The 12,711-nt window shown below is 39.4% G+C and overlaps 1 protein-coding gene across 1 annotated transcript in view; it reads right to left on the minus strand.

Annotated features, from left to right (window-relative positions):
- LOC108974173 (cathepsin L1-like) overlaps positions 1–5,827 on the minus strand; it is a 13,855-nt gene extending 8,028 nt beyond the window's left edge. Inside the window, exon 1 of the mRNA XM_018941866.1 lies at positions 5,698–5,827. Within this exon, the coding sequence (XP_018797411.1) occupies positions 5,698–5,730 (33 nt within the window). The 5' untranslated portion in view covers positions 5,731–5,827. The remainder of the gene's footprint in view (positions 1–5,697) is intronic.
- Between the last annotated feature and the right edge of the window lie 6,884 nt (positions 5,828–12,711).

A 12,711-nucleotide genomic window follows, 5' to 3' on the forward strand; every position in this document is an offset into this window, starting at 1 on the left:
CAGGTAGTTGTCTGTGTTTGATAAGGGTAGATACAGTCGAAAAACTTAACCTTAAAGTTAAGCCAAACAAAGATAAACGAGTACTAGGCGGAATCGGTAATTCAGAAGTGGTCACGTTAGGTAGTTTCGAAACCAGAGCTAAAGTAGATGATATTGAGATAAATATCATGTTTCATATTGTCAACAATAGGGGTTTTCAATATCCGGCATTACGTTCAATTTTGGGTCAAGTCGATTTAATTGTTAGCGAGGAGAGCGATAGGTTTCTAAGGAARGATAAAACAGATACTTATCATGCGAACAACAAAGATTATAATGGTAAAATTGCAGAAGAGGCAGAAATAGCAGCTTTTAGTATGATTTGTATAGATGAACAGSAGCCGAAATCAACGTATGATTTGTCACATCTCGATAAGAAAAAAATGTTAGAAGTGGAAAAGCTGATTGCTCAATATGAGCCAAAAAGAATCAAATTTTCCCCGGTGGAAATGAAAATTATTTTAAAGGACGATGTACCGGTGTATCAGCCACCTAGGCGTGTATCATCTCAAGATCAAATAATCGTAGATGCTCAAGTAAAGCAATGGCTAGATGTAGATATTATTACTTCAAGTGTATCCGACTACGCGTCGCCGATTGTGCTTGTGTCTAAAAAAGATAAATCAAAGCGGTTATATTGCGATTATCGCAAATGAAATGATAAAATTTTGCGCGATAATTTTCCAATGACATTAATTGGCGAGGTAGTCGAGAAGCTCCAGGGACATAAAGTTTTTACTACATTAGATTTGGCTAATGGATTTTTGCATGTTCCTGTCGAAGAAAGTTCTGGAAAATATACATCGTTTGTAACAATGAAAGGCCAATTTGAATTTAAATTTGTGCCGTTTGGTATCTCAAATTCACCAGCAGTATTCTGTAGATTTATCCATTCGATTTTTAAAGTCCTAAAAGACGAGGGAAGTGTAGTCACTTATATGGATGATTTAATTATTCCATCCATAGAGGAGGAAGAGGGGTTAATAAAACTAAAGAAAGTTCTTACAGTAGCAGCAGAGGCTGGGGTACAAATTAAGTGGAAAAAGTGTAATTTTTCGAAGCGTAAAGTAAATTTTTCAATTCGTCCGTCGGATGAGAAAACCAGAGCGGTTAAAGTTTTCAAGCCACCTGGAGACAAAAAAGCCATTCAACAGTTCCTAGGGTTAACATCCTACTTTCGTAGATTTATTCAAAACTATGCGTCAGTGGCTAAGCCATTATCAGATCTTCTGAGAAAATATCAACATTTCAAGTGGGAAGAAGATCAGACGATTGCTTTCGAGCAACTTAAGTCCTCGCTATCACGATCTCCAGTTTTAGAATTATATAACCCAAATGAATTACGGAAGTTCATACAGATGCATCAAAGCACGGGTATGGCGCGGTAATGTTGCAAAAGACGGCAGAGGATGAATCATATCATCCAGTGCAATTCATAAGCCAGAAAACAAGTTCAGCGGAAGAGAACTATCATTCTTATGAACTTGAAGCACTCGCCATCGTCAAAGCCTTAAAGAAATGGAGAGTGTATTTATTAGGTTTACAATTCAAAATTGTAACGGATTGCAACGCATTCGCTTTGACATTAAGGAAGAAAGACGTTCCGCCACGAGTAGCTAGATGGGCAATGTTCTTGCAAGAATTTAATTATACTATAGAACATAGATCAGGATCTAAAATGAAGCATGTCGATGCTTTAAGTAGGTTAGCGTGTATGTTAGCAGACGAATCATTACAACACAGATTAAAAGAGGCACAGGAAAATGAATGGGCGCGGACAATCCGGAAAATACTGGAAAACAATTCTTACGAAGACTTTTTTATCTTCCGTGACATATTGTACAAGGATCCGGTAAAGGAACTAATTGTGGTACCTAAATAAATGGAGAATGAGGGCATTTTGCTAGCACATAAACAAGGGCATTTTTCAATTAAGAAGACTTGTGATTGTGTAGGGAAATACTACTGCATTCCAGGGCTCGAGGGAAAAGTCAGAAATATAGTAAGAAGTTGTGTCGAATGTTTAATAATGAATACAAAGTGTGGTAAATTGGAGCGATTATTGTCGCCAATTGAGAAAGAAGATTATCCTTTGGGGACATTTCACATAGATCATGTAGGTCCGATGACAACGAAAGGGAAACGGTACAAATATATTTTAGTTGTGATCGACGCATTTACAAAATTCGTGTGGCGCTACCCCACAAAAGATACAAGCACGGAGGTGGTTATAGAGAGGCTTTCGAAACAAGCTGACGTTTTCGGCAACCCGCTTAGAATTATATCTGATAGGGGATTAGCGTTCACTTCACAAGCTTTTAAAAGTTATTGCGATAATAACGGTATTCGGCTTCTACTCATTACGACGGGGGTGCCAAGAGGAAACGGCCAAGTCGAACGAATACATAGGGTAGTAATACCAATGTTAGCTAAGTTATCTCATCCGAATACCTCACAGTGGTACAAGTATATAGGGAAGGTTCAGCAATAAATAATTCTCCAAATCGAAGTGCAAAACAGGCCACGTTTAAGATTTGAAAGGGTTGCGAAATGCGGGTAAAAGAAGATCTTGCCTTAAACGAAGTTTTAGAAAATGAAGCAGTTATGGAGTTAAACGAGGGACGTGATAAGTTACGTGAAATAGCTAAAGAAAACATACAGAAAATTCAAGAAGAAAATATGAAGTCATTTAATGGAAAACGTAAAAAGGCAATCGAATATAACATTAATGATTTGGTTGCAATCGGACGGACACAATTTGGTAACGCAATGAAGTTACGACCTAAATTCTTAGGACCATACAAAGTAACTAAACGATTGAAACACGGTCGATATGAAGTAGAAAGGGTGGGAAGTAATGAGGGACCTAAGACAACATCGACCGCTGTGAACTATATGAAAAAGTGGTAACGTTATTCGAGGCGAATAAGTAGTCAGGAWTGGCCGAGTTGTAGGACGAAGAAACGCGACCGTGCGGACTGAACGTTTTTGACACACGACAACACTAACTGAACGAAAAAGGGACTCGAACGGAATAAAACCAATAACGGACTTCACTTGAATAGCGGACGGCGACCGATAAAGTTAGAAAAAAGCATCTATCTACTGTGAAGTTGTATAAATTAATTTATTGTACAGATTTATTAAAAGCACCAGTTCTTGAATAAAGCAAAGCATTGACCAATTGTGAAGTGAAGTTGGTCCAGTCTTTTATTTCTGCGTATCGGTGGATCATTCGTTCCACCAAGTCGGACTCAGCGAGTCGTCCACGTTTTCCTGTATATTGGTCGGTTGGCCGTACGCTATATCCTGTCATTGGGAACTCAGCCCGAGTATCCTACATATATTAGTTCGCCATAGCTAAAATTATATTAAAAACATCATGGAATGAGATTCCTAAGAGGAGATATCAAAATCATTATAAGTAGTATATGGCAGTTGGGTATTATGGACTCCATTTTATCTACCATATTTTTGCTATATAAGCATCCTACAAGAATGAAGTAAGGTCTGCCGAATGATCGAAAATCCTGATCTTAGTTATAGGGAGGCTGGATAAATTTTTCACCAATTTTTATCCATTTTATGAACATAGATACACTGTTATGAGCAAACGCAATTTCATTGCGTAACCCACATATTAGCCGATATATGCAGTAAAAAATCATCCGGATCATCGAAAATCGTTGTTTTAGATATATGGGAGTTAACATTCTAAAGCTGTTTCTGATAGCACGAAAAGAAGCTACCTTTATGCCGCGATGTTTGAATGTGGTATCCCCCAAAACTAATACAGCTGTCTAAACTCCCGTAGGATCGGGAAGGACCTCTCTGAGCCGTTCGATACCAAGCGAGGCTTTAGACAAGCCAAGTCTGTTTCATGCGACTTAGACAATCTGCTCTTGGAGAAAATATTTCGAACTGCAGAACTACATAGGGAAGACACTATCTTCTGTAAGAGTGTAAAACTGCTGGACGATAACAACATCTGATGAGTCGACGATACGAGTTTTTGAGAGAAAGATTCTGCGATAGATTTATTGTATTCGGGAATTAGCCACGGAGAACAGAACACCACATCCGATGGAATGATGAGCAGTATGAGAAATACGACAACATTGACATAGTTCAGCGAATTAAAAGACAGCGGCTACACTGGCAGGGTCATGTCGTCCGAGTGACGGAAACACTCCAGCTCTGAAGGTTTTCGACGCAGTACTCGCCGGCGGAAGAAGGAGAAGAGGAAGATCTCCACTCCGTTGGAAAGACGAGATGGAGAAGAACCTGGCTTCGCTTGGACGCCAAATACGGAATAGCAGAAACGACTGGCGTGCGGCTGTTAACTTAAAGAAGATGACAGCGTCGTGTAATTTAACGTCTGATCCGAGATACTTTTTTAGTAGCGTTTATTTTACAGATTACCCGTGAGTCGTGTCAAGCTCTCATGTTATTTGTGTTCGATATTTTTCGGCATTTCATCAAGGTAAAACTTACGATTATAGATTGTTTACAAATGGTTAAATTTTATGAGGAAATTTTACGTTCCGCCATGAACGTGTTTTGCGCACTTCGCTCAACTTAATAGCATAATCGGCCTACTGAGCGTACTAAGCGCAATATATGATACCCAGTGTTCATTACTAGATAATATTCGATCGAATAGACCACGTCCAGCACGCAGTGACGAAAATATAACAGCTGTAGCTGACAGTGTACACGAAGAGAATGGTGAGTTGACTCAGTGCAGTTCGCATTCGGACAAACGTATGGAACGGCTTAACGCATTTTACGTGGAGATCTTAAATATAATGCGTACAAAAAAATGTGTACGTGAACTGAAGCCGCTCGATCTTCTCATGCGACATTGCTTCGAAAAGTTTGCTCTTGAAAAGTTTGAAGAAGAGTCAATAATTTTGAGCCAAATTTTGTTCAGCGATGAAGTAAAATTCTGGCTCAATGGGTATGAAAACAAGAGAATTGCTGCCTTTGGGGACAAAAGACCTCATAAAGAGCAGCCATTTTATTCAGAAAAAATCAACGGTTTAGTGTGCTTTATGGGCTGGTGGAATCATCGGTGCATATTTCTTCAAAAATTATGCTTATAAGAAGGTCAATGGCGACTATTTGATACCTGAAATTGAAGCTTGTGATCTCGCTGACATTTGGTTTCAAGAAGACAGCGCCACTTTCGACACACCGCACCTATTATGTGATTTATTGAAATAACACTTAATTGAGCAGATAATTTAAATTTTTGGGCCGGTCCATTTGCCACCAAGATCTTATTATATCTCACTGTCCGTTAGACTTTTTCTTATAGCAATATGCAAAGTATATGCGGACAGCCTCGCTTCGATTCAGACTTCAAAGCAAAACATCATGAGTCATTCGCCAGTTAGCATGCGAAATGCTCGGACGAATCATCGAACATAGGACTCAATCGGTGATCAACCTACCGGCCAACATTTGTAAGAGAAAATCTTCAAAAACTAAATGCCAAAGAATGTCCTTTGAATGATATTAAACATTCCCCATTAAATTTGTAGTTTCTGTGTTTATTCTTTAAAAAAGTAAGGAACCAAATGGACCACGCTTTATATTAAAAATAATTACACATTCATTGAAGATTACAATCATTACATTAGAATATATTATTACCTTTGACACATATTTATAATCCTGTTCGCGCATCAATCCACCCGTCGCTTCTAAATATTTAAGGGTATTCCTTAAAGATCCACCAGTACATCCCTGATTCCCAAAAGCTACGCTGCAATCAACAATTTGCTGCGGACTGAAAAAAGTTTTGATATGTTTTAGTAAGGGTAATTTTAGCAAATATTAAACAAGAAAAAAACATTAACTTCCGTTTCACTTAAATTCCAATTCCCTTCACAAACAAAAAAAGGATTCCATAAAATAACATGCTATTATCAATAAGTTTGTGTGACAGCTATTTATGTACATACATATATGCTATAGTAGTCCTTAATTCGCCTTTCATACAATAATCAGCTTCTAGGAGATAAATGAATTTTGTGCAAAATTATAGATCGGTATCACAAAAACTGATCGACAGGTTCGCGTATACACAGACAGACGGACCAATTTGGCTAACTAGATTTAGCTAATATTGCTGATCATTTATATACATATGTAATATATATATTTTATAGAGTCCGACGCCTTCTTTTGTTTACAATGTTTAGGATATACTAGACAATTATAGAAGTTCAGGTGTGGCAGAAGTTGGAGCCTTGAAATTCACAAAAGTAAAGGCGTGAAAATAATTGCAGGTATCAGCGAAATGATGGCATCTAGTCGGAAGATAGTGAACGGCTCGGAGAAGTCCTTCCCAACTCTGACGGAGCTTTTGGTGTTGTTCAACGCAGACATCGCGGCATAAAGGTAGCTCCTTTTCGTGCTGTCGAAAGCAGCTTTGAAATCGACGAAGAGGTGTTGCGTGTCGATTCTCCTTTCACGGGTCTTTTTCAAGATTTGGCGCATGGTAAATATCTAGTCGGTTGTTGATTTGCCAGGTCTAAAGCCACAGTGATAAGGTCCCATCAGTTTGTTGACATTGGGCTTTAATTTTTCACACATTACTCTCGATAGAACTTTATACGCGATGTTCAAGAGGCTTTTCCCACGGTACTTGGCGCAGATGGGGTCTCCGTTTTTGTGGATTGCGCAGAGCACATTTAAACTCCAATCTTTGGGCATGCTTTCTACCATATTTGCCAAAGAAGCTGATGTATACTCCTTACCAGTTCTTCGCCGCCGTGTTTGAATAGCTCGGCCGGCAATCCATCGGCTCCCGCCGCTTTGTTTTTCTTTTGGTGGGTAATTGCTATTCGAACTTCTTCATGGTCGGGCAATGGAACGTCTGCTCCATCGTTATCGATTGGGGAATCGGGTTCACGTCCTCCTGGCGTTGTACATTCACTGCCATTCAGCAAGCTGGAGAAGTGTACCCTCCATAATTGAAGTATTCTCTAGGCATCGCTGACTAGATCACCTTTGGGTGTTCTACAAGAGTATGCTCCGGTCTTGAAACCAGAGAACGTAAAATAATAGAGACGGTTCACGATTAGGGATACTTCACTTTTGGGATATTTACTGTTTTGTATGAGCGTGTTTGACCACACCACAGAAAAATTTTCAGCGTGTTTCACCACATTTAATAACAGGGGGCACGAAAATAGCAGAATCAGCATTTGCCGATGTTAAGGAATATACGCTTACAGATTCGCATATTTGCAATGCGCAAACGACTATGCATTTAATTTATATATGTATGTATTTTCTACATATATATTTTATGTCAATGCACACAAGCATGTACGTACAAATTGAACCATTTCATGATAATTTAATAACTTAAAACCTTTTAAAATACATATGTAATAAAGTCAGGTTTACGTTTTTTCCTGAATATTTAATTGATGTAGGTTGGATATGATATGTATGTATATATTTACATATTTATTTGCAGGCCTTTAAAAATGTTGATAACATGTTCGCACATATTCACGTATGTAATTATGTATGTATGTAAACAAAACGAACCATACGCATAATGTTTGTATATTTGTCCACAAACATTTTTGTACATATGTAAATATCATCGATGCGATCACAAAAGTGACAAATGTAGCAAGCAAGGTCATCGAGGGAGCGAGGTGGATGCATGGTACGAAAGAATACTGAGCAGTCGTAACGTTTGACGTTAAACACGCGTTCAATTCTGCATATTGCCCTTATATAATGAACGCTCTTGAATGCAGAAGAGCACCGAGGTATTAGTTGAGAACTATCTGCAAATACCTGTGGAATAGGATGTTTCTCTATGATACCGATGAGGGAATAAAAAAGTACAGGGTGACGGGAGGGGTACCACAAGGCTCAGTTCTGGGTCCGCTGCTTTGGAACGTGTTATATGACGCAGTGCTTCGACTCCCATTAGAAGAAGGGGTCCAGATTATCGGCTACGATCGATCGGAAAGATGACATTGCGGTAATCGTGGTAGGGAAAGAAACTGTTAAGTAGAAAGCTTATGTATAGACACCGCTTTAAAAATAAAGAGTTGGTTCACGGCAAAAAAGCTCCACCTTCCACTTCTTCTTGATTGGCGTAGTCACCGCTTACGCGATTATAGCCGAGTTAACAACCGTGCGCCTGTCGTTTCTTCTTTTCGCTACGTGGCGCCAATTAGATATTTTAAGTGAAGCCAGGTCCTTCTCCACTTGGTCCTTCCAATGGAGTGGAGGTCTTCCTCTACCTCTGCTTCCCCCGGCGGGTACTGCGTCGAATACTTTCAGAGCTGGAGTGTTTTCGTCCATCCGGACAATATGACCTAGCCAGCGTAGCCGCTGTCTTTTAATTCGCTGAACTATGTCAACGTCGTTGTATATCTTGTACAGCTCATCGCTCCGTCGAATGCGATATTCGCCCGTTGTTGACATCGTCCAAGCCTCTGCACCATATAGCAGGACGGGAATTATGTGTGACTTATAGAGTTTGGTTTTTTTTGTCGAGAGAGGACTTTGCTTCTCAATTGCCTACTCAGTCCGAAGTAACACCTGTTGGCAAGAGTCATCCTGCGTTGGATTTCCAGGCTGACATTGTTGGTGGTATCTACGCTTGTTCCGAAATAGACGAAATTATCTACAACTTCAAAGTTATGACTGTCAACAGTGACGTGAGTGCCAAGTCGCTGGTGTGACGACTGTTTGTTTGATGACAGGAGATATTTCGTCTTGCCCTCGTTCACTGCCAGACCCATTTGTGTTGCTTCCTTGTCCAGTCTGGAGAAAGCAGAACTAACGGCGCGGGTGTTGATTCCAATGATATCAATATCATCGGCATACGCCAGCAGCTGTACACTCTTATAGAAGATGGTACCTTCTCTCTTTAGTTCTGCAGCTCGAGCTATTTTCTCCAGAAGCAGGTTGAAAAAGTCGCACGATAAGGAATCGCCTTGTCTGAAACCTTGTTTGGTATCGAACGGCTCGAAGAGGTCCTTCCCGATTCTGACGGAGCTTTTGGTGCTGGTCAATGTCAGCTTACACAGCCGTATAAGTTTTGCAGGGATGCTCTCATCCGAGGCTGTTGTTGCGTTTTCATTGGGGTGGTTTTTTTACGTGGCGGGTCCCAAATCGAGCGCACAACCCTATATAGCGAATGTTTCGCCTTCTCACTTTAGGTCGCCTTCAAAGGGATGTTCTTAGGCTACCCAGAGGATACATATGTAAAAGAATCGTTTCTGGCCACTCCCAAGTGAATGGCGATCATAGAACTTTCCTCACTTGCGTCAAAGCTCCAACTAGCAGCTCAAAAAACGAAAGCAGTGCTAATTACCAGCAGAAAAAAGTAGATAATTAATATTGATGGCCATAGCATAACGACTCAGCAGTCGTTAAAATACCTAGGCGTTGTAATAGACACGAGGCTTAATTATTACACATACATTGAAAAATCATATGAAAAAGCGTCGGGGAAAACGGTGGCGCTATCCAGGATGATGGCTAATATTGGAGGACCAAGCCAGGGCAAGCGAGCACTCTTGGCTAAAGTGAGTCAGTCTATGCTAATGCACGCGGCGCCCATATGGGGACCAGCAATGCCTAATAAGACTTAGGTGGAAAAAGCAAAATCTCTGACTCGGCTTAATGCACTAAGAGCTATTTGTGGATTCCGCACGGAGTCGCACGAGGCGGCTGAAGTCATAGCGGGCATCATACCGGCGGACATAATGCCATTAGAGATCAAAAGAGTTTACGAAAAATCAAGAAGCGTTGGGAGGCGTCTTACAACGCCAGAACGAAATAAAGCAAGGGAGGAAAGTATTTGTGAGTGGCAGAGGCGCTGGGGCATGGCAGAAAAGGGCAGGTGGACATATAAGCTTATCAGAAAGGTGAAAACATGGTTGGAGAGGGAGAACGGCGATTGTGATTACTACCTGAAGCAATTCCTGACAGGACACGCATGCTTCCGAGAGTACCTCCATAAATACGGTCACGATATGTTTATTCTGCGGAAACGACAGCGAAAACGCGCAGCATATTTTCTTTTACTGTCCGAAATTTGAAGCAGAAAGAAACGATCTGGAGATTATTATCAACGAGCGTATGACTCCAGACAATATCGTGCACCACATGATAAAAAGCGAAATCTTGTGGAATAAAATGAAGAACTGGTCCACAATTGCCCTACAGAAACTGAGAAACAAAGCAAGGCAACGAAGTAGCGAGAGCAGAAAGGTGTCCTTGAAGTGCCAATTTTTGCTGAGTCTGGTCCTGCGAAGAAATGCTTAACGGCAGTCCCGTAGGATTGGCGACCTGCAGTCGGAGTTAGGGTTTAGTATGTAGATGTACTGTTACGCAAATTCAGCACGGTATGATCATCCATACTGGGCGTGGTCCCAAAAGAGGAGCAGTATGAATCGTGCAAGCCGAATGGGACTGACGATATCTATGAAAGATTCCCCTTCGAAACAAAAAAAAAATTTAAATATGTACATATGCATATTGTTTCATGCGAAATTTCCGTTGAAACGGGCAACCAATGGCGAAGCTCGCGTTTTGTTAAAGAGTCAAGGTGGTTAAGAGGGATGATTTTTATTTAAGCGGAGTACTATTTGACCGGGATACATTTCTTGACTTAAAAATCGACAAATAAATTGTTGTCGATTTTATTCTATATATAGCATATTTGAATACTTATATATGCGGGGTTGTCACTTTTTCCTTCTCATACAAATAACAGAAATTTTTCAATTTATGATTCTTAGCTTTTGTCATCGTCAAAAGACGCTTGTAGGCAAAGGCTTGCTCGGGGACATGTAATGGTGTTTGTTTTTATGAATGAAACAAGTTTGTCTGTTGAATGTGCACTGGCGCACATGAATGAAAATGTTGTTGTTGTGTGTTTTTCTACAAATTAGGGCCTCGACTATTTGGCTGCTTTGCCTTTTGACTTGTGACGCCGTTTATGCTATTTGATCTACATGTGAACGTATATAATATGTATGTTATGTATGCATTATTTGTGTGGGAATGTCATACGGACATATCCACATGTGTACGCATATAAATATGTATGATGCTATTTGAAATGATTGTTGTTTTTGTAAAGCAATGCTTATAGTTTTTGCGAGTGACATATTTACATGTGTACGCATATTTTTATGTAGGTTTGTGTATACATTTTTTGTTCGGCAGTGTTGTACACATATGCAAGTTAACGGCAGCAGCCACCCAGACACTTTACGACAAATATAAACAAATTGTGTCTTCCCACAGTATTACTGCTTGGTCAGCAGAATACAGAATAAAAAATTCATCAAGAGAAACAGCCGTAGCAGCAACAAGTTAGTAGTAAGTAAAACCTATATTAAAAGGAAAATAATCCCACTAATATTAAATATGAAAAATTGTTTAATCTTGCCACTCACATTTATCCATGTTAAAAAAGAATAATAAAAAATACAACATATATTATATTACTCAAGTATATAGAAAATATATTACATTATCCAAAAAGGCTCGACCAGCCAAATAATAAAATATTTTGAAACCGCGATTCACCACCGCAAGGGGACCCTCCAGTTTATAACAAAAACTCAATTCTGCGAATCTGAACTCCAGACCCTCCAGAATAAAAGAGTCTCCTTTCCTAGAAAGGATCAAAAAACAATAATTATAACGAAATAGACAGGAATAGTAAGAAATCTTGAAAGATTTGTTTTAAATGGGAAATAACACAAGCGCTCCAAAATACGAAAGGTTGCATTACTGCGATTATTGTAAAGGCAATCATAAATTTGAAAGTTGTCCATATTTAAAGGGAAATAAAGGTAAAATTAGTTAATGAAAAATGGCTTTCAGTAGCGAAAATGAGACTTTAGTCGCAAGACTAATTGCCGCAACAAACGGATCTCTCAGATTAGAAATATCTGAAATGCGCAGGCAAATAGGAGACTTAACAAAACCTACAACAATAACTGATTATAAACCTGAAGTAATAAATTCAGAGATTCGCTGTGACGAATCCCAAGAAGTAATAAAGTCTTTACCAGAATTTGGGGGAAAACAGAACAAATATGTTAGCTGGAGGGAATCAGCTAACAATGCAATGAGCTTATACGTAAGAGGCAGCCGTAGGTATTTTGTTGCATTGACCATATTAAGAAATAAAAGTACTCACGATGCTAATGACATTTTGTCCAACCACGGAACAGTTTTAAATTTTGATGCTATTCTAGCACGATTAGATTTCGCTTACGCCGATAAGCGGCCAGCTCACATAATGAGCAAGAAATGAGTATTCTGCGCCAAGGCAATTACTCCATAATTGAATACTATAATAATTTTAATGAGAAATTAACCTTGTTAATAAATAAAACCATAATGACTTACGGATCAGATAGTGCCGTAACTAAAGAATTTAATGCCAAAACTAGGCGGGACGCCTTACGCACATTCATAACGGGGCTAACCGGAAACTTAGCAAACATATATTTTCACTATCGCCAAGCGATTTACCAAATGCTTTGGCAAAAGCACAAGAATTAGAATCTAACAATATGCGAGCGACCTTCGCATTACAATTTGGAAAAAATCAAAACTTTTCAAATAACAGACAACATACCTTTAATAACAACAGATTCA

Source organism: Bactrocera latifrons, unplaced genomic scaffold, assembly GCF_001853355.1.
Source record: "Bactrocera latifrons isolate USDA-ARS-PBARC rearing strain unplaced genomic scaffold, ASM185335v1 scaffold_537, whole genome shotgun sequence".
Classification (NCBI taxonomy): domain Eukaryota; kingdom Metazoa; phylum Arthropoda; class Insecta; order Diptera; family Tephritidae; genus Bactrocera; species Bactrocera latifrons.